The sequence below is a fragment of the Dipteris shenzhenensis genome, chromosome 24 (assembly GCF_047967505.1).
Source record: "Dipteris shenzhenensis isolate YYH24624 ecotype China chromosome 24, Dip_SZ_1.0, whole genome shotgun sequence".
Classification (NCBI taxonomy): domain Eukaryota; kingdom Viridiplantae; phylum Streptophyta; class Polypodiopsida; order Gleicheniales; family Dipteridaceae; genus Dipteris; species Dipteris shenzhenensis.
This window is the reverse complement of record NC_141619.1, coordinates 12,443,619-12,465,937: the sequence shown is the minus strand read 5'-3', so window position 1 is coordinate 12,465,937 and position 22,319 is coordinate 12,443,619. Positions and strand designations below refer to the sequence as shown.

Here is a 22,319-nt window from a genome sequence, read left to right as displayed (position 1 = left end):
CTGCTCAACAAGGTACAAAATGTTCATTACTGAAAATGATATTTTTGTACTTTCAAGGCAAAAGGGGTAAAGTCACACATTGAAAAATGCACCACATGCACAAGCACATGCCAGGATCTTGACATGTATGGTAGAGTTGAAAAATGAAGATATCTTTATTGCTGGCAGACCTTGAAAATGGGAAGCCTTGCCCATCGTTACCGACATTAGGAACACAATTTCTCATAGTCATAGGCATTTTTTCTTTTTTCAAATCTGCACACGCTTTATTGTACTCATCGTTCCCCTGTTACACAGCATTCAGTTGATAAAAGTCATAAGCAACAAAAGCAAGCTAGAGAGTCCAATGATGGCTGTTCATCATTTATTGGATCTTTGCAAAAAGTTCATCTCTTTCATTAAAAGTCTCTCTCTTCGACACCAATATGAGTAGACTGCTGTGAGTGTGACATCATGGAAGTGTCTGCATGAGCAGTAGGTGTGAAAGCAGAGGATTAAGACGTACGAGACTAGATATTCAGTGAGTTCGGTGTTCTTTATAGGATATATTGTTTCTTGGTTAGCACACATGAGACTAGATATTCAGAGAGTTCTTCTTCTTTATAGGATATACTGTTTCTTGATTAGGCACACATTTATATTTCAAAAGGTGGCATCATCACACCTTACATGCTGTGCTACTTATTTTAAACTCCGTTGGCTGTGTTTGTAATCTTCGTTGAGGTACAGTTGGTTCAAACTGTTTAAGTGCATTTGCATTCACTCCATTCGGATTGACCATGTGAAGTTCAGCATTGTCTATAGTTGATGATGGTTGTCCTGGTGGATTCAAAGAGCTTGTAGATCTCAACTTTGTGGCTGTCTTCAACAGGTGAGTGTCTGCAGAGAGTAAGCTTGCAGAGCCCAACCGATGCTTTTTCTTACTAAGCGCAGCAGCTTGCTCAGCATAACTGACACCAGAAAACCAAGATCAGTTCCAACTGACATATCTTTTGTTCCATTAATATATGTCATCAGGGTTTTGTTTTCTGCAAAGTTTCTAAACCATGAAATGAGATGGAAAATTTCAAGAAAGTTACTCCATGCGCGTTCTTTATAATTTATCCGTTACAAATCAGGACTTTCCTCTTTTCTAGGAGTGTCTACAAATAAAGAATATAAACTCCAAGTGCATACAGAATAGCATTCTGGAATGCACAACTGAAGACGGCCAATCCTACTAACATAAAATGATAACCAACGCGCCAATCACAAGAGCAGTCTGCTTTAAATATGGAGGCCTAATCTTGGAGCATGTTGGAAACAAATGCACAAAGAATAGACTGAAAGAATGATAACTCAAGCCTGTGCATGACTGTTCTCCCTGTTGCTTTATATTTTCTTAAAACAAAATAGATATCTCAGCCAAGTGTTTTGTCCCGAAACAAGATCTAGTCCATCCATGATCTACCTTTTGAAAGCCCAATTATTTATCTATGTACTGCACGTGCTTCATGCTCGGGATGCAAGCAAGGGTGAAGGAGGAAGAGCGAGCGATTTCCAAAAGCTGCATATCTGTATATCCAAAAAAAACTGTACATAAGCACCAGCACGTCAAGCTTCCTTGATCACCTCACTCTCTCTATAGAAATCCCTCCCCAACGCTCATCCTCCAGATACTTCTCAAGGTCCTATTTACACTAAGTCTCACACTCCTTAATTAAACCACTCTTCCCCCCCCTCCCCCATGGGTGTGTGACCCCTACACTAACTTATCTGATTGTATATATCGGGTTTTGGTGACCCGATTGATTTGAAATAAACCCCATCTGAAAGCCCTTTTGGCACGGCACCCCACCTCCCTTTGGACTCCATAGCAGAGGTGGATTTACTAAACAACCCAACACATCCTCCTACACAATGTCACTAAAAACCCACTAACCACCCCTAGTAGCAACAAAATAAAATTTCACATATCTCTTCCCCCCAGCTATGGAGTGGGCAGCGCATGCTCAGCAGCTGCATATGCACCACTATTATCAAGCATAGGAAAACAAACATTTGTGTTTGCATCAACACGATCACGTGCTGAACACCTGTTAAAAATCCAGTCAATCATCTCATCCAAATAGTGGCTCCAGGCATCATCCCCTTCATAGACACAAAGGCAAGACAAATCTGTAAATAAGCATGCCTCAAAGCATGAGGAAATGGCACATGTGACGGTTGGCAGTGGTGAAGGCTGGTTGGAACAAGAGAATCTGTTGAGGGATGTGGAGAAGAAAGTTGAAGATATCATAGACACCAAGGAGGATAGCACAAGATTCTCCACTTACCCAACACCTGGGGATGTGCAAGAAATAGGGGACATTTTAGGGAGAAAATATTCAGATGCATGTATTCAGTATGAGGATGTTTATGATGGTGGATTGAATGGCTTGTTTGATGGTGAGAATGATGCTTGCATTGGTGAGTCCATGAGTCAGAGATCCACTGCAAATGAGAGGCTGGAGGAGCCTTGTGGGTACCTGCAGGTAGGGATGCCCTATGAATTGGATGATGCGGTGTTGAGGAGTTCCATTGTAGTTTCAAGCCATGAATTGTATCAGCTAGCAGAAAATTTTGGTATGCATTTGGATATGCCTTTATGTGATGAGGATATGCTGATAAATACGCAAGCTGGAGTACATGAGGTACAGGATGTTGATCAGTGTTTCTTGCTTGAGGATTGTGAGTTGGATGTGCAGATTGCTAGTGTCTTCCTCCTATTGCTTAATATTCCCAGTTTGCCACAAAATAGTTGAAGAAGACTCTTGTACCTTGACCTGCTCAACCAAAGCATTTGACAAGGCAACCCAACTGCTCTTGACTCTCATAGGCAAGGACCTAAACCACATAGGCAAGGACCTAAACCCAACTTGCTGCCCCCCCTATTTGCTGACTCCTCCTCTACTCATCCTCTCTCTCCCTCCTTCCTTTCACCCTCTTCCCTCATCTAGAGTACCCTTTTATTCTTTAGGGGTCTCCTAGGCTATAGGAAAGCGGACGGAGTTCTTCCTTGCGTTTGAATCGGCCTTTTCCACCTCGATTGATGAATGGGTTCCCACTCAATCAATCCGTTACCGCCCACACCAGCCGCGAGAACCGTCACTTTCTCAAAAAACGAGCTACAGCAGTTTGGAGCATGAGTGTTCCACAACTCTCTTAGGTTGGTTTCCTTAACCTCTATGCTCCGAACAACAGAGGGGACCGTGTTCTGTTTTGGAAAGAGTTGCTCCCGTGGGCTGACATTGCAGATTCGTGGATTATTGGAGGTGACTTCAACATGGTTGAGGCACCTTCTGATAAGCAAGGGGGCAGAGAAGGTGGTATTCATTCCCTCGAGAGAGCAGCTCAAGATGCCTTCTTGTTCAGATTTAATGGGAGAGATGTTTGGTCATATGATGCATTTCATGTTCAGTCTCAGTCACTTTTATTTTCATGGTCGAACCATACGGTGCAAATGCCTATCCATGCCTGGATTAACAGATTCTATGTGGATGACTGGGCTCTTGATAGAGGGGGGACAATTTGCATTACACCTGGTGTTTCCACTTCTGACCATTTTCCAGCAGTTTTGTCCATTTCAGAGCCCCATCTGAGAGGACGGTCTCACAGTATCAAAAATCCCCGATGCCTTATACACGGATGAGACCCTCACAGAGGCAGTCTTGGAGATCTGGGTTTCTCACATGCAGGGGGGGTGGCCGGTCCTTCACATGTGGCCACAACACTTGCCAGTATCAGCGGCTTTTATCACTCCATTGCTAGTGCTCGGTGAGGTGAGATACTCAGGCGGGAGATTGGTATCCGTCGACAGTTGGCATCCTTGCAGAGGGAGGAGCAGAAATGACCATCAGATGCTTGGGTACAGGAGCACCTTACTACGGCAAGGGCTCACTTGCAGACATTGCTTGATCAGAGAGCAGAGTATGCCTTCCATGCACAAGAGTCCTTTTGGATACAAATGGGAGGGAGAGTCAATAAACACTTTTTCTCTAAACTTGATCCCAGACATAGTAGAGAGAGTGTCAAGAAGCTTATTGACTCTGACGGCGTTTTGCAGTCTCATCTAGATACCGTCATGCACTTAGCGATAGCTTTCTATGCCTCCCTTCTTTTCGTAGATCCTAACACACAGGCTAGAGATATGGCTAGAGATGAGATTTGGCAGAGTTTACATGTGTTGGTCACACCAGAGATGATATGCTCTCACTTGATGCACGCTTTACCAACACAAAGTTCAAGAGTGCTCTCTCTGCCCTTCATAAGGGCAAATGCCCTGGTTCTGATGGTCTTACTTCTTTTTTTACAGCCTTTTGGGATATGATAGGTGATCATATTACTTCAGCCCTGCAGGACATTTGGGATCGGGTGAGATACCTGACTCACTGACCGAGGGACTCATACACCTTATCCCGAAAGGTGGCAACAGGAATTTTGTATCCCATTGGAGACCCATCACTCTTTTGGGCACTCTGTACAAAATCCTAGCCAAGGCGATCAGCATCCGGTTGCAGCCCCTTCTTCCAGACCTCATCCATGATACTCAGACAGGCTTTGTGCATGGCAGGAGCATATTTGATAATATATTTTCCTTTTGGAAAGCCACAGAGTGGGCTATGCAGAGTGGGCAAAGGCTGGTAGTTCTACTCCTGGACTTTGACAAAGCCTATGACAGAGTAGATTGGGGTTTTCTTGAGGGCACTCTTTTATGGTTTGGATTTTCAGATGCATGGATTAAAGGGGTGGCCTCCCTTTACAGATCAGCCCACAGCCAGGTTTTAATTGGAGGGGTAAGGGGTGACAGGTTTCAGATTTCCAAATCAGTTCGTCAGGGATGCCCTTTAGCCCCCTTCCTCTTTCTCTTTGTGGCAAAAGCTATGAGTATCTTCCTTAGATCTCAGGCTGAGCTTTATGGGTTGAGATTGCCCTTAAGACAGGAGTAGGAGCTTTTTGACTATGAGTTGGCTCATGACACTGCTATTTTTATTGAGGCCTCTTCGCAGTCACTTGATTCTTTCCGGACAGCCTTGGATATTTTTTGCTCAGCTGCAGGGGCACACATTAATTGGCATAAATCCTTTGGCTTTTGGATCAGTGATGAGGACACTCCAGGCTAGGGAGTTGACTTTGGCTTTTCTTGGACTCAGAGGGGTGCTCCTGTCAGATATTTGGGATGCCAGGTAGGATTGGGAATCTCTCCAGCACAGCAGTTTACCCCAGTACTAGAAAGTATAGGTAAAAAGCTCCTTTTTTGGAGCTTAGCCAAACTCGACCTTGCCTCTAGAGTTGTGGTAGTGAACCAAGTTCTCTTGGCCACCGCATGGTTTGTGTGTTCTTGCTAGTGCCGGCGGTCTAGGGATTGCATCACTCAGCTCATTAGACCAGTCATGAATTTTCGATAGAGTTGACTTGATGGCACGGCAAATGCTGCAGCGAGGGTGGCCTGGGAGACCATTATTCTCCCTACTTGGGAAGGGGGCCTTAATATCATTGACCCGGACTTGCAGTGTAGGGCATTGCTTTGTAAGGTGGTGGTGAGGGGACTTATGCCTGGGCAAGAACCTTGGAAGGATTTCTTTTTTGGATGCATTCAGGCTTGCACACCTACCTTATGAGATGATTGGGTGGATAGCCCTCGCTAGATTTTTACTTCTGCCTCTCTTAGGTCTCCTGCCTCTCCTCTCATGACTGCCATCCTCAACGCTTGGGGGAGATTCAGGAACACTCTTCGAAGGGTTCCGCCCTCTACCCTTGAAGAGATTGATAGGCAGCCAATCATTTGGAACGATAGTATACTTGATGAGCATGGCAGGCCTCTGGGCACTTCCCATTATATGCAGTGGTCTGGATGGGAGAGAGGCCCCGCCTACACAGTAGGCACTTGGAAAGGCTTTTATCAGGCTACCTCTGAGGATCAGAGGCTACAGTCCGTGAGTCACCTTAGAGGGGTAGCATGCAGGATTCTGTAGATAGATGCAGCCATCCCGGTGGATTGGACAGTTGAGATGCCTATTACTTCCACCACTTGGATGGGAGCTTTTTCGAGGAATGCGATTCCTCTACAGGTGATCGCTCTTCGAGGTCTCGGGGAAGATGCTCTAGTCTTTGACGTTGGGGATGGAGGTATACTCTCTAGATCCACGGATGATATTCTTCTAGAGGTTGCCTTTCAGCCTGTCTGGATTGCTGGTTTTGTGGACCATGGAGCGGGCTTGCAGTGGTACTTAGACCCCGACCCTTTGCTCTTGGCCCTAGGATCCTGGAGGTTGTGGTTATATGGAGGTGCACCTATCAGGTGCTTGCAGTGGGACCCAGGAGACTGGGAGTGGATGGATCATGGGCACCGAGAGAGGGGGATTTCCTTCTTTCGTTTCATGGTTGGTAATGCCAGGAGATTTCAGCTGAGCAGTAGAGGTTGGATTCCCTCCAAAGCCCCCCATTGGGATAGCTTCTTCATCACCGCAGATTTGCGTAGGAACTTTTGGAGGAGGCTCTGGAAATCCCTCAGAAATAGAAATATCACTCTTTTCTTTTGGCTTTCTATTCATGGAGGGATTGCAGTGAACCTGTACAGATCACGATTTGGGGCTGATCCCACTTGCCCTCGCTGTCATTCTACAGAGGAGTCAATGCGACATTGCCTTTGGGATTGCAATCAATCGAGAATTGTTTGGAAAGGAGTTGCTCGGATACTCAGCATTTTTCATACTTCCCCTTTCTTCATGACTTGGGGCTCGGTCGCATGGTTATCCCTTACTGGGCCTCAGGTGTTTTATGAGGGTGAGCCTTCTTCTTGGGCACTCTCGATCCACCGACAAGTGATAGAGTCCTGCTCTCTTCAGGATGTACCACATATTCCTTTCAGAGCTTCACATGTTTCAGTGGACACCTCTTGGGAGATTTTGGCTAGCATTTCCTCTTGGCACATTTGGACAACCAAATGCACAAAGGCCTTGGATGACACCTAGATACACCCATCACAGGTGTTCACGGGTATTTGGAGTGACACGGTTCACACTTTGATAGCCATATGGGCTAGCATGCAAGGTCCTTCACAAGCAGCCTCTTCTAGGAGGACTGTATTTCTTCGAGTTTGGAGGGGTTCTCCCTTTTTCTTGGAGGTTGCTACCGGATTGAGATGGCACTATCAGCCCCAATCCTTTCTTTTTGGCTCTTGAGCTTTTCATGCATTGCATGGTGTATCCCGTATTCCCGTATGGAGCTTGCTCTAACGGTTTTCTTTAATACTTAATAGAAGTCTCTTTTTTGCACACCAAAAAAAAAAAACCCTCTGCAAACTGTCAAATACAGCAACTTCATGATACCCCATAATCATACAATGCTCATCTCATATCTTGCCTACATGCAACAACGATCCAGCATATGGTTGACACCTTTGGGCACTTACTTGCACCAAAAGTCCCTCAAAAACTTGCACTAGAAATCTTCTTTCCATCAAATGCCTTTACCTATCTATGTACAACAAAACTGATAACCTTCTACGTTCTCTTATGCTTTCTCCATCGCCTATATAGCCATTAGCAGGTGAGTAACTTTGGGAGACTATTTAAGGCATCTTTCAATGAAGCTCCCACCTGCCGCTTCCTACATGCCACACCCCATCAATAGTCATGCGCGATGATGATGCGCCATGCTTGCCGTGAGCTCCTTCTCTTGTCCGTCGTTCTCACTTACATTCAACTACCCAGTCCATTTTGACGATTGCATGCCTGTCTATCATATCGCTTCATACCATTGCCCACGTCGGTTCCTCCGTTAGGTGCTAGACCTCCTTCCAAAGCATAATCATGTCTGCCTACCTGCCCATCGCCTGCTAGCATTGATCGCTACCATCATACAAGGCAGATCATTAAATCGTTTCCTTCCCATCAATTGAGTAGACATTCCAAAAACATGACCTTTGTGTCTCTCGTGCGTGTCCCTCTTTTCTTGCATCTTGACTAAAGCGCACGACCTGCTACGGCTCTCTCCATGACCACAAACCTCCACGCTCAACGCATCAACTCCCTCCATGACCAATCTGCTTACCCGGAGTCTCCACCAAAATGAAAGCCCAATTATTTATATATGTACTGCACGTGCTTCATGCTTGGGATGCAAGCAAGGGTGAAGGAGGAAGAGCAAGTGATTTCCAAAAGCTACATATCTATATATCCAAAAAAAACTATACATAAGCACCACCACGCCAAGCTTCCTTGATCACCTCACTCTCTCTAGAGAAATCCCTCCCCAACGCTCATCCTCCAGATACTTCTCAAGGTCCTATTTACACTGAGTCTCACACCCTTAATTAAACCACTCTACCCCCCCCCCCCCCACAATGGCTGTATGACCCCTACACTGACTTATTTGATTGTATATCTTGGGTTTTGGTGACCCGATTGATTCAAAATAAACCCCATCTGAAAGCCCTTTCTACACCCCACCTCCCTCTGGACTCCATAGTGGACGTGGATTTACTAAACACTGCAACACATCCTCCCGCACAATGTCACTAAAAACCCGCTAACCACCCTTAGTAGCAACGAAATAAAATTTCACATAACACTATCATTCTTTCCTAGTCCCATAATTCACTTCTCCTTATCTATATTATGCATTCCTATCCCTATTAGCTCAGATATATTAGCTTGTTGGGATATCTCAAGGTGTATGCCCCACGCACACCTTGGTTTCTATGTGTGTGTGCTAGAGGCACAGTTAGGTGCCCATAAGCACTGTTAGGTGGTGGTAGAAGCCACATAGGATGATTGAGAGAATCTAGGAGCAGATGATTGTGGAGCTCAGAGGTCATCAGTGATGTCAGTGATCATGTAAGAGGTGCCTACTTAAGGACCTCACCTTTCTTCATTCCAAAAGCAAGAATTCTCAGTTTGTGTTCACTCCATGCTTTCCTTTCAGTTTACCAACATGGTATCAGAGCCCTTTGATCCTCCTTGAGCCCATTTGTGCCACATCATCTTCTTCTTCTCCATCTTCTTCTTCTTCATCTTCACCATTTCTTCCCCTTCTTCCCAAATCTTGCTAAAGCTTGTTCTCCTCTGTTTCTCTGCCATTCTCCAAGCCCTTCCTGCTGGAGATACCTCTCAAAGGGGCAAACTTCCACCTGCAAGCAATTGAGGAATCATCGTCACTGCTAGTCGCCATTCCAGGAAAATCGGCGAACCTGTCTTCTGCGATTTCTCTGTGTCTACTCCATCTTTCTCTAATTCCTTTCAAGGGAAGCTTCTCCATACCTTGGGCTATCTTTTGTTGGAATATGAGCAGCAATGGCTGCATATTCAAGGAGAAATCAAGCAAAAACCAGTCGATTTTGACGACGCTCCAGCCAACAATATCGTGCGCCATTTCGCCCAACCTCTGTGTTGGATCTTCTCTGGTATATGAGCTTTCTATTGCTCTAGAAAGCCCCTTTTTCTTTGCTTTGGAGAGTAAGATACAAGCCCTCCAAGTTCAGGCCTCTGTTTTGGACAGTTTTGACAAGGTTGTGAGTGTGATGCTACATTAGATGCTACTTTAGCATTTCTGAGGTTTTAAAGTTTTGAAAAGCATCAGTAAAACTGTGGCTACAACTTTCTTTTAAGTTGCTATACCTGGATTTGCTTGGAAAGCTTTCATTTAGCCACCTCTGTGAAGCATGTAAGTGAAAGCATCATTGATTTGTAGTATGAAATTTGGTCACAAGTCTTCGCTACATTAAATGCTTATACTTTGAAGCTTTTCAGTTGTTTTTCTAGCCTTGTAAGAGAGAAGTCACTGCCCTAGACCCTCTCATGGCTACCATCTTGAATATGGATAAGTTCAATGGTAAGGGTTTCCACACATGGCAGATGAAGGTCAAGTTTGCATTAATGAGGGAAAACCTCTGGGGGCTTGTCAAACCGGCTTCAACTTCTTCTTCAACAGCCTCCAATGCTGGAGAATCCTCAGCTCCGACACACCCGTCAAGAGATCCTGCTAGAGAGGAGAAAGCATATGGCATCATTGCTTTTGCCTTAGGAGACGACTATATTCATCACATCTCTGACTTAGAGTCTCCTTCAGAAGCTTGGCAGAATCTTGACATTATTTTTGGCGCTAGCTCTCACATCTCAAAATTGTCACTTAAGATTGCTTTCTTTGAATTAAAGATGGCTAGTGGCACTCCTTTGGCTGCCCATGTCAATTACATGCGGAGTCTCATGACTCAACTTTCTTCTATCAACTCTCCTATCACTACAGATGATGCAATGGCAGTGTTGCTCAAGAGTATGCCTGAAGATTATGATCATGTTGTTACCACTTTGAAAAATCTTCCTAATCCTAATCTTGAAGGTCTTATCTCTGCTCTTCAAGAAGAAGAAAGGCACATGGAACTCCGGAAAGGCAATGATACAGCCTATGTCATAAAAATCCAGAAGGGCAAGTTTTTACCTTGCAATCATTGTGGGAAGACTAATCACCTCTCAAAAGACTGCTTCAAGATCAATCCATGCAAACACTGTGGCAAAAACAATCATCATGAAAAGTTTTGTAGAGCCAAAAAGGAAGCAACTTCAAAGTCAGAAAATGCCAATCTACTTTCAGTTGATGTGTCTCCACAAGATGAGGCATCCTTTGAAGATTATGCTTTTTGAATCATCTCCATATATGCTCCAGATCTCTCTTTTTTATATTGAGTCAAGGTACTCAGCCTGGATAGTCCTCCAAAATGAATGAAATAAACTATTGTGTGTTTTGTAAACACCTTTGGTCACCATATGATGTAGGCCATGTGTATGTGTTTTTGCTCCATGGTACCTCCTGCAGACATTGTGTGCATGTACATGCAGGGGAGATAACCATTGATAACCATTGGAAGGTCTTTTTTATCCCTTTTGTTTACCTTACACCCATGGGAACCCTTGCTAGCTTGAGATCCTAGCCATTGATAGATCCATGACCACCATGAGATGGCATGTGACACCTTGTGCTAGCTGTATCCTTGACATAGCTTGAGGCATTCCCTTGAGGAGGGGTATGTTGGGATATCTAAGGTGTATGCCCCAAGCACACCTTGGTTTCTATGTGTGTGTGCTAGAGGCACAGTTAGGTGCCCATAAGCACTGTTAGGTGGTGGTAGAAGCCACATAGAATGATTGAGAGAACCTAGGAGCAGATTGAGGAGATGATTGTGGAGCTCAGAGGTCATCAGTGATGTCAGTGATCATGTAAGAGGCGCCTACTTACGGACCTCACCTTTCTTCATTCCAAAAGCAAGAATTCTCAGTTTGTGTTCACTCCTTTCTTTCCTTTCAGTTTACCAACATAGCTTTCGAGCCCTCTCTGAAATACGTAGGCCCAATTTTCAATAGACCTTTGTTAACTGATGCACTGTGTTATTTCAGTTGATAGCAAAGGTCAATCTGCTTACTGTAATATGAAATCTTCCATTAGCAAAATGATACCCAGGTTATTTGCAAAAAAAAGCATATTCACATCTACAATTTTAGTTCCATTCCTCTTACACCAAGGTACTAATCCTCCCCAAACCTTCCCAATGCTCTCTTTTAATCTGGTGTCCTGACTTTTCTTCTCTCATATTTTTCCTCCAGTAGGTGGGTACCCCAGTGTATGGTCTAGAATCGTACATTCATGGGTGGAGAGGAGACGGTCTGCTACATTCTGTCATTTTATAGCTTGCTGAATCTCCCTCTCCCTTGATCTCAAAGGTCTGGTTCCCTCTTGCCTATTTTTATTTTTTCAATTTCGAGTATGGCTATGAAAGTTTACATATTGTAACATGTCATATGGATTTTGGGGAAATTTTGATGGTGGGCCTTTGAGCAATACCTGAAACAAAGGGGTTCTCTAGTTGGAATAGCAGGCAGACTTCCCTTGACTGTCTCACCAGTGAGGACATTGTAGGCAATTTTCTGATGCAGATCTTCCCTGAAGAAGCTTCCAACCTAGCTTAAAGTTAGAAACAAAAGTAGGACTTTCTGATAAATTCATTTTTGAATGAGTGGAGCATGGAGCATAAAATTTAAATCAACTCACTTATCAATATCTGTACTGAAAGTTGCAATAATCGTGCATTAACCTACCCACGTAATTTGAGCTGGGTCTTACGTTTGGACTCAACAAGGACTTGTAAACCTTGACCTAGATTGGCATCAGTAGTTGGAGACCCAAGGTCTGCACCTAGTCTCTTAGGAGAGCTTTTCTCCCAGCTACAAAAAAAGTATAATTAAGAAAGAGTAATTAGATAAATATGTAGTTATGTGGTTTCCAAGCTTCGTGCTTCTATGAACCTACACTATAATATGTGAAAATCAAACATTTTTCATTGAATCAGAACAAAAAGGAAATAATTTTCCCAATTTCATGGTGAAAATCCCAAAGATTCATGTTTGGTATTTTATAGAATTCACTTTCACATAACATGTTTTGAGGGATCCATTTTTTGTCAAGTCGTTAAAGGAGCTGCTGCTGCTCCCACCCCCTCCCTCCTGCTGCCCTCTCCTTTAGCTGTCTTTTAAGGCTCTATGACTTTTGCCTTCATGATGGAATTTTTTCAACCACTAGGCATGATGGAATTTGGCCTTATGGAATTTGGCCTTATGCAAGCAAAAGTAGATCTATATAAGTTAGAAAATAAAATGCAATACCTTGGAGGCTCAGGCATATTAATACGGAAAGGGTCATGATGAAATAAGAATAGAAGTGATAATGGCACAAAAGAGAGAGGAGGCACATCTAAAGACACAAGTATGCTCAAAGGCAAGATGAAAAAATCAAAGCAAATCAGCCAAAGAAGCAATTGAGCTTGCGAAATCATTGGATTCATTACCTCCCTCTCCCTCTCCTCCCTCCCCCAACTCCTTCTCCCTGCTCCACGCCGACGCTCTGATTTCTCCCGCCCTGCCTCCTCTATCTGCCCTCCTGCCTTCATCTCTGCTCCCCACCTGCATCTCTCTCCCCCCCGACTTCTCTTCTGCCCTTTGACTACTCCTGCCTGCACTTCTTCCATCCCCACCTGCATTTCTGTCCCCCAAGCCTCACCTCTGTGCCCTCGCCTGTTATTCTGCCTCACCTCTCAACTCTGCCTGCCCTCTCCATCTCTCTTCTCTACCCCAATCCCTTCCCTCTCAGCTAATCTCCTCTCAGCTCCTACTTCAGGTCCTCTCTGCTTAACCCACCCTCTCTCAGCCCCTCCCCATCTCTCTTCTCTACCCCAATCACGTCCCTCTCAGCTAATCTCCTCTCAGCTCCTACTTCAGGTCCTCTCTGCTTAACCCACCCTCTCTCAGCCCCTCCCCATCTCTCTTCTCTACCCCAATCACGTCCCTCTCAGCTAATCTCCTCTCAGCTTCTACTTCAGGTCCTCTCTGCTTAACCCACCTCAGCCCCTCCTTAAGCCTCTTCTCTGAGCCTAGCCCCACTCAGCCCCTACTTCAGCCCTTCCTCTCTCAGCCTGTCTTTCAGCCCCTCATCCTTGAGCCTCTCTTTCTCAGCCCCTCCCCTCTCAGACTCTCATCCTTCAGTCCTCGATTTAGTGAAGGTGGATAGAGTTTTATTTATGTTTGAGGTGGCCTCTCACCTTCGATTTTTTATGAATCGATATCCATTCAGCCAATCCTCGATTGCTTCCACCGGCGGTTGTTGCGAGAACCTGCATTTTCTCAAAAGATGAGTGTTGCAGCTTCAAAAGGATGTGGAGTTAGCAAGCTCCACCACCCACATGCATGGGTCCCACTGTTCTAGACACAAGCCAAGGATTGGATGCTTGTGGCCTTACAGAGGAGAATGCAAGTACAAATGCAAGGAATGTAGATAAAAGTGCAAAGGTGAAGAAAGGTAGAAGCAATTATTGCAAGAAGCCTGGTCATTGCATTGCAAAGTGCTAGAAAAGGATTGCCAATGAGAAAAAGAGGCAAGGCACAAGTAATTATGTGGCACCAGCTGAAAATACCAATTCTTCACATCTCATGCAAACTTTGCACAAGAGGGAAAGGATTATGTGTTTACTGCATTCCATGAATGCTTTGTACCAGGGGGGGATTTAGTTGCACATGATGCTTCTCTTGCTTCATCTGGGGATTCTAAATTTGCTGCCATGCATACTTTGTATCTAGATAGTGGTGCATTGAAGCACATGACTCACAAGAAAGAGTGGTTTGAAGAAATCAAACCTGTTCATGGCAGACAGGTTACTTGTGCTAATGATGCAACTCAGGACATCACAAGAGTGGGAGATGTTCCCATCCTTCTGGATTCAGAAAAGAAAAAGTATATCCGTGATGTCTGGTATGTTCCTAACTTGAGGAAAAATCTTGTTGCAGTTCCATCCATGGCCCATGATCAACACATGCTTGTGGAATTATGCTTGTGGAATTCTAGGATGATCAATGCAGGATCAAGGATTCAAAGAAAGGGTGTGAGATTGTGGCTACAGGTTCTTATGAGGCCAGCATGGGTCTTTACAAGCTTGATGCTCAACCCTATAATCAGCATGCTATGCCTATCTCTTCTGCTACTCAAGGTGATTTATGGCATTTCACGTTTGGTCATGCACATCACAGAGCTCTAGCATATTTGCATAATCATAATATGGTTGAAAAATTGCCAAAATTACAGTACCCCACTCAAGAGGAGGTGTGTGAAGCTTGTGCTCTTGGAAAGTTACACCCTAAAGGGGCTTGCAGGAATTTAGTATCACACTGGAGATCACTTTGTTGGGCACTTTGTACAAAATCCTAGCAAAAGCAATCAGCCTGCATCTGCAACCCTTTCTTCCAGATCTTATAAATGATACGCAGCTAGGTTTTGTGCACGGCAGGAGCATCTTTGATAATATTTTCTCATTCTGGGAGGCTTCTGAATGGGCCATACATAAAGGCCATAGGCTTGCCACTCTACTCCTGGACTTTGAGAAAGCTTATGATAGAGTAGACTGGGGTTTTCTAGAGGGTACCCTCTCTCGCTTTGGATTCACGGATGCATGCATCAGAGGGTGTCGGCTCTCTACAGATCAGCCCATAGCCAAGTCATTGTGGAGTCAGAGGAGACAGATTTCAGATTACCAGATCGGTCCGTCAAGGATTCCCTTTAACCTCCTTTCTCTTTTTATTTGTGGCTGAAGCTATGAGATACTACCTTAGAGCTCAAGCTGATATTATAGGGCTGAGTCTTCCGTTTTGAGACAGGAGGATGAGCTTTTGGATAGTGTGTTGGCAGATGATACAGCTGTTTTTTTGGATGCCACACCACATACTCTCACCTCTTTTAGAATAGCCTTGGATTTGTTTTGCACTATAGCAAGGGCCCATATTAATTGGAACAAATCCAATGGCTTTTGGATTAGTGATGAGGACACTCTAGACTAGGGGATTGACATAGGATTCACATGGATTTAGAGGGGTGTTTCTATCAGGTATTTAGGATGCCAGTCCCGTGTTGGAGAGCATCAGGAGGAAACTCATTTTTTGGAGTTTCACTAGACTTGACCTTGCATCTAGAGTAGTGGTTTGTGAACCAGGTATTATTGGCTACTGTCTCATTCGTTTGCTCTTGTTGGTACAGATCTAGAGGTTGTATATTTCAGCTCATGAGACCTGTCAGGAACTTTCTTTGGAGTGGTTTAGATGACACCTCTGATGTTGTAGCCAGAGTGGCTTGGGAGACCCTCATTCTCCCCACTGGGGAAGGAGGTCTCAATATTATTGATCTGGATTTGCAGTGTATGGCCTTGCTCTATCAGGTACTTAGGATTCAGAGGGGTGCTTCTATCAGGTACTTACAATGCCAGGTTGGGGTGGGAATATCTCCAACACATCAATTTGCTCCTGTGTTGGAGAGCATCAAGAGGAAACTCCTTTTTTGGAGTTCCACCAAACTTGAACTCGCATCCAAAGGAGTGGTTGTGAACCGGGTACTATTGGCTACTGCTTGGTTCGTTTGCTCTTATTGGTGCCGATCTAGAGGTTGCATATCTCAACTCATGAGACATGTCAAGAACTTTCTTTAAAGTGAGTTAGATGGCACCTCAGATGTTATAGCCAGGGTGGCTTGGGAGACCCTCATTCTCCCCACTGGGGAAGGAGGTCTCAATATTATTGATCCGAATTTCCAGTGTATGGCCTTGCTCTAACGACTATGCTTTGCATTCAATCTTTTCCTCCAAACATCTGCACTTTATATATGGTCTGCCAACATTTTGTTGTGAGAGGTTTGATGCCTGGACAGGAGCCTTGGAAGGACCTTTTCCTACGCGCAGCATTCAGTCTTGTACTCATTCTCACAAGGGAGATTGTATGGACAGCTCCAGATGGATTTTTACTTCAACCCATCTTAGGCCTCCCTCTTCCCCTATCATGGCTTCCATTCTGAAAGCTTGGGATTGCTTCAAAGACACTCTTCGGAGAGTTTAGCCATCCTCTCGCGTAGAAATAGACAAGCAACCAGTTATGTGGAATGAATCCATATTGAATGAGCATGGCAGATGAATGGGCGTGTCACATTATATATAGTGATCTAGAAGGGAGAGGGGACCTACTTCCACTATAGGTGCCTGGAAGGCTTTTACATAGCTTCCAGAAGATCAGAGACTCTTATTAGTTGGCCACCTCATAGGGAGTGCAGTCAGGACGCAGCAGATCAACAAGGAGGACTTACCCGCAGCTCAAAAAGTCCATAATGTCTGGGTAGAGGGCTGTGTATGTTGAGGTCTTATCCTCGGAACCAATAAGAACCTGGCATGTGTGTCTCATATCTCGATGGAGACCATCTTGACAAGGGATGATCGATATAGTACTACCACTCGAGTGAGAAAAAAGCATGAAGGATATGAAGAGACCTAGTAGCTAGCTAGGAACGGAATGGAAATATGGAAACCATAATGAAAGGCAAAATGGAAAGGAAAATGAAAGAACAAGTGCTAGGCAATGATAACCAAAATACTCACATGATATAAAGCTTGATGTTGACTGATGTAATAGACAATAGACAAGTACAACACTATATAGTGTGCCACTAGACTCTAGAAAGTCACAATGTCTATGGGATATCTCCCAATATGACACGTGGCATGTCTAGGACTCACTAGACTATAAAACCACACCTAGACCACCTTGGACACTCATTTTAGACTCACTTTGGCTTCATATTCCCATGAAGGCAAGGTGAGAGACTACTGGAATGGAACCAAGAACAGAACGTGACAATGATGGTCTAAGGTGAGGGACTATTGGAATGGAACCAAGAACAGAACATGACAATGACAGTCATCAAACTGTGCACCCTATGTAACTTAGAGGCTAAAGTCTGAGCGTGTTCAGAGGGTTGATCCAAGCACTCTCATGGCTTGAGACTCAACATGCTCAGAGGCTCATGCTATAGCATGGCTACATGACCAGCTCATAGGTCTAGGAATACACCAACATCCTGAAACTCGGCCAGGCCTAATAAGCAAGTAGACCTATCAAAGCCAATACATGGCTCCCACAATATATCCCCCTCTAAACCTATCAAAGCCAATACATGGCTCCCACAGTACATCCCCCCTTGGCTTCATAACAGGACATGTAAGGAAGCCACACAACAAAAAATAGGAAAACCAATACATCTTTTTAGGAGGACTATCCAAGGCAGAGGACCTTTAGACTCAATGAAAACCAAAAAAATTCTTAATACATATAATTTTAGGGGTACTACCCAAGGCAGAGGACCCCAAAATAACATCAAGCATGTAGTAATTAAAAAAAATAGATCTCTTATGATAAGAGATGTCCTCCAAGTAGCCACTGCACGTGTGCACATGCACGTGTGCACATCCCTATGAGACAATGACGATGTCGATGAAGCGCTAGGTAGGAATGCCCTAAAATATGTGTCGGTGAAGTCCATGGGTAGCTACATGGAGCGATTACATGATGACTCTCAAAATTCCGAAAGGAGAGTCACCAATGTCGAAGTAGAAGCCTCAGGTACCAAGACCAATCGGGAAGTCAATCAATGCGAAGTACCTCACGCACCGATCGAATAAGCAAGGTTGAAGAAGTCACTTGTTGATGTAGAGTGGTCTACATCAAGCTCGATGTAATGCACTAATCAAAGAGATCACTATAGTGGAGTGTGTTGGAGTAGTATCGGAGAAGTCACATCTAGCTCGGGAAGTCTTCACCAAAGTTTGGAGTAGTCACGTGAAGGAGTTACCGCAATGTAATGTCAAGAGCTCACATCAAGTGACGGGCAGAGAAGACAGAGGCAGCGTGGACAGCAAGTGAGAGCAGAGCTACTGAAGTGAGTGGAAGCAGGAGCTGCGTGGGCAGCAGAGCTACGTTTGGAGCAGAATGGCGGGCATAGGAGCAGTGTGAGCAGATCTAGTGCTGTGTGGGCAGCAGGAGCTGAAGCTTGAAAGCAATCCCGAGGGCAGATCGTACGGCTGGGCATAGGAGCAGCGTGAGAGATCTAGTACTGCGTGGGCAGCAGGAGCTGAAGCTTGGAAGCAATCCTGAGAGCAGATCGTACAGCTGTTGTACAACCCTATTGTACAGCGCAGCAGCAGCGTGGGCAGATCGTACGGCTGGTGGGCAGAGAAGGAAGACGTCAAAACATAGAAATGACTGTTATTAGAAGGCATAAGGAGAGGAAGACTGGCTACCTAAATAGGGCACAAGCTAGAGCAGCACTCTTAGGCCTTTGACTAATTACAAGTATGTGGATTGACTTGCACATACTCTCTTTGTTGTGAAGCTTGCTCAAACATTAGGCAAGCTGCAAAGAAGCAAACACAAAAACTTGCCCTAATACTAATTGAAGGAACACAGCTTCTAAAATATAAACTGCTCACAATCGAATTGACAATCTAACATGGTGATAAATCCTATAAATAAAGATGCATACACCATGACCTTGGAACGATTCCACATTGAGACTTTGCGTTGCAAGGTATACTTCCATTCAAAATACCCTTGAAATAGTTCTAATTTGCTATGGATCCTATGGCAATATGGGTCGAGGGGTGTGCAACCAAGTTTGGGCGTGAAGTCCTTGCAAACAAATTTATTTTAAGGTGTAGCTTAATAAGAAGCAGTTAGTATTTTTGTTGGATTATTTCAGGTTCCATTTCTACATTTAATGAAACTCTAAAATGAGTTATATGATACATTTGCTATCTTATCTTGTATCATCAGACCCAAAAGTGGATGACGATATTCTTGTCCTGTCATTGGCAGTTAAAGTACATATGTTTTTCTCATATTATAAAATTACACATCCTTGATGGGAGAGCGCGGGGGGGGGGGCGAAGGGGAAGGGGGGCCACACACCTGTCCAAGCTTCGTATAACTTTTGCAAAATTATTGTACCTGCATAGAAATAGGTCTTCATATATTTTTGAAAGCAATGAAGTACCTTGTACAGGTTCAATCTATTGGTATCTTGACTAGTTACAGATTTGAATCACAATTCATACAGGAAAATATTATATTTCATCATAACAAATTTTTATGCCATCACAAAGAAATACAAGAACCCCTACCATCTATTACTTCTTCTATTTCAATATGTTATCCTTGTGATTGTTTCTTCTGGTTTGTGTTCTGATATTTTATCTGTTTGCATTCAAGGATATTTCCTCTTCATTAGAAGTTGTTCTATGCCCTGCTCTAACAACAAGATAAAAGATTTTCAAGCTAAAATTCTGTACTATGAGGTTTTTCTAACAGTTTCTCTTGTTTGAAATGTTCAACATGCTAGTTGAAGAGACATGGTAGCTAGCTAGGAACAGAATGGAAATATGGAAAGCATAATGAAAGGAAAAAATAGAAAGGAAAGAAAGTACAGGTGCAAGGCAATAACCAAAATACTCACAACGTATTGATAGTTTGATGTTAATTGATGTAATAGACAATAGACAAGTACAACACTATATAGTGTGACACTAGACTCTAGAAATTCACAATGTCTACGGGATATCTCCCAATATGACACATGGCATGAGGACTCACTAGTCTATAAAACACCACCTAGAACACTCATTTTTTACTCACTTTGGCTTCATATTCCAACACCCCCCCATGAAGGCAAGGTGAGAGACTACTGGAATGGAACCAATAACAGAACATGACAATGACGGTCATCAAAACTGTGCATGCCGATCTAGAACTAGACATGGCTCCCACACAATCTCAGAGGCAAGTAAGCATGGCTCAGAGGCTAGTGAGCATAACATAGAAAGCTAATCTAGCATGGCTCAGAGGCTCGTCATGCATGGATGCATGATCAACTCAAAGGTATAGGAGACCAATGCACCAACATCCTGGAACTCTCAAGCCAGACCTGATAAACAAATAGACCTATCAATGCCAATACATGGCTCCCACAGTACACCCCCCCTTGGCTTCATAACAGGACATGTTAGGAAGCCACACACCAAAATAGGAAAACCAATACATCTTTTTCAGGAGGACTATCCAAGGTAGAGGAACTTTAGATCCAAGGTAGAGGACCTTTAGACTCAATGACAACCAAACACTCAGTTACATATCATTTTAGGAGGACTACCTAGGGCAGAGGACCCCAAAATACATCAAGCAGAGGTGCTTCTGGAGGAGACTTCTGGAGGAGACTCTGGAAATCCCATAGGAATAGAAAGATCACTATCTTCTTTTGGCTCTCTATCCATGGTGAGATTGCAGTGAACCTTTGGAGATCCAGGTTCGGAGCCGACCCTACTTGCCCTCGTTGCCTCTCTGCTTCGGAGACTATTCAGCATTGCTTATGGGATTGCAGACAGGCGAGGATGATTTGGATGGGGGTAGCCAGAATTTTCAATCACTTTGCCCACTCCCCATTCTTTATGACATGGGGCTCAGTGGCTTGGCTTTCTCTTACAGGGCCTCAGGTATTCTATGAGAGATTTGACTCCTCTCGGGCCATTTCGGTTTGACGTCATCAGATTGAGTCCTGTTCGTTGGATGTGGTACCACACCTTCCTTTTACAGCTGTACATGCCTCTGTGGATACTTCTTGGGAGATTCTAGCGAGCATAGCATCCTGGCATATGTGGAGAGCCAGATGCACAGAGGCTTTGGAGGGTACTCAGGTTCATCCCTCGCACACATTGGCTAGTATCTGGACAGACATCTGGACAGACACCGTACATACTTTGATGGCCGTATGGACGAGTATGCAGGGAGACTCCCGTGCAGCCTCAGCTAGGAGGGCTTCTTTCTTCAGGGAACAGAAGGATTCTCCTTTCTTCTCTGAGACTACTATAGGGTTGAGGTGGCACTTTCAGCCTCAGCCTTGGTTGTTTTCCACCTCACTCTGAGGGGGTTTTATTTATCCTCATTATTTCATGATGTATTCCGCTTTGAGCTTGCTCTCGCGGGTTTTTTCCCTTACTTAATAGAAGTCTCTTTCTTGAAAAAAACAAAACAAAACAAAACATCAAGCTGTAGGAATAATAAAAATAGATCTCTTAGGAGTAAGAGATGTCCTCCAAGTAGCCACTGCACATGTGTGCACATCCCTGCGAGTCAATGACGATGTTGATGAAGCATTAGGCATGGATGTCCCAAAATATGTGTCGGTGAAGTCCATGGGGCAGCTACATGGAGCGGTCACGGCATGACTCTCAAGATAGAAGATGGAGAGTCATCAAAAAGTCGATGTAGAGGCCTCTCTTTATCTTCTTGCAGTTTGAATGGCGAGAAGATAGAGGAGCTAGAAGTTGTGGGACAGCTCAACAACAAGAGGACTGCATGTGCAATAGGAGAGGCGTGAGCAGCAGGAGCAGCTGCGTGGGCAGCAATAGCTAGCACCAAATGCGTGGGCAGCAAGTGAGGTGCATGGACAGTAGCAGCAGCTAGCAGCAACAGCTAGAGCTACGTTTGGAGCAGCATGGCAGCAGCACTACGTGGGTAGCGTGGAGGTGCATGGACAGCAGCAGTAGTTCATATGGGAGAGTGGTGAGCAGTAGAAGCAGTGTTGCGTGTAGAAGAGGCGAGTAGAAGAGCGAGCACAATGGCGGGCAGAAGATGGCACACATTTCGAGGCTAGCTGTACGGGCAGTACTGCAGAAGCGTACGGACAGTAGGCCTGTTGTACGGCGCAATAGTCCGTACGGCTGTACAGCTGACTGTACGACCTGTTTGCAGGTCAATGGAGAGGCATAGGTCCAGGCTGATACTAGCTATTGTACGCTAATGCTGAGGCTAAAGGGCAGTCGATGGTGAGGCTTGGGTAGGAGGAGAGGAGCTCATGGTGGAGAGGCAAAGGAAGAAGGGAGAAGGAAAGGGAAGCTCCTC

The 22,319-nt window shown here is 44.5% G+C and overlaps 1 protein-coding gene across 1 annotated transcript in view; it reads right to left on the bottom strand.

Moving 5' to 3' along the window:
- LOC147886231 (uncharacterized) overlaps nucleotides 1-22,319 on the bottom strand; it is a 352,191-nt gene that overhangs the window by 151 nt on the left and 329,721 nt on the right. The window contains exons 8-12 of the mRNA XM_087395069.1: nucleotides 19,335-19,373; nucleotides 12,111-12,236; nucleotides 11,857-11,964; nucleotides 665-950; nucleotides 171-286 (exon numbers count right to left, since the gene is read on the bottom strand). Of these exons, the coding sequence (XP_087251195.1) occupies nucleotides 171-286; nucleotides 665-950; nucleotides 11,857-11,964; nucleotides 12,111-12,236; nucleotides 19,335-19,373 (675 nt within the window). The remainder of the gene's footprint in view (nucleotides 1-170; nucleotides 287-664; nucleotides 951-11,856; nucleotides 11,965-12,110; nucleotides 12,237-19,334; nucleotides 19,374-22,319) is intronic.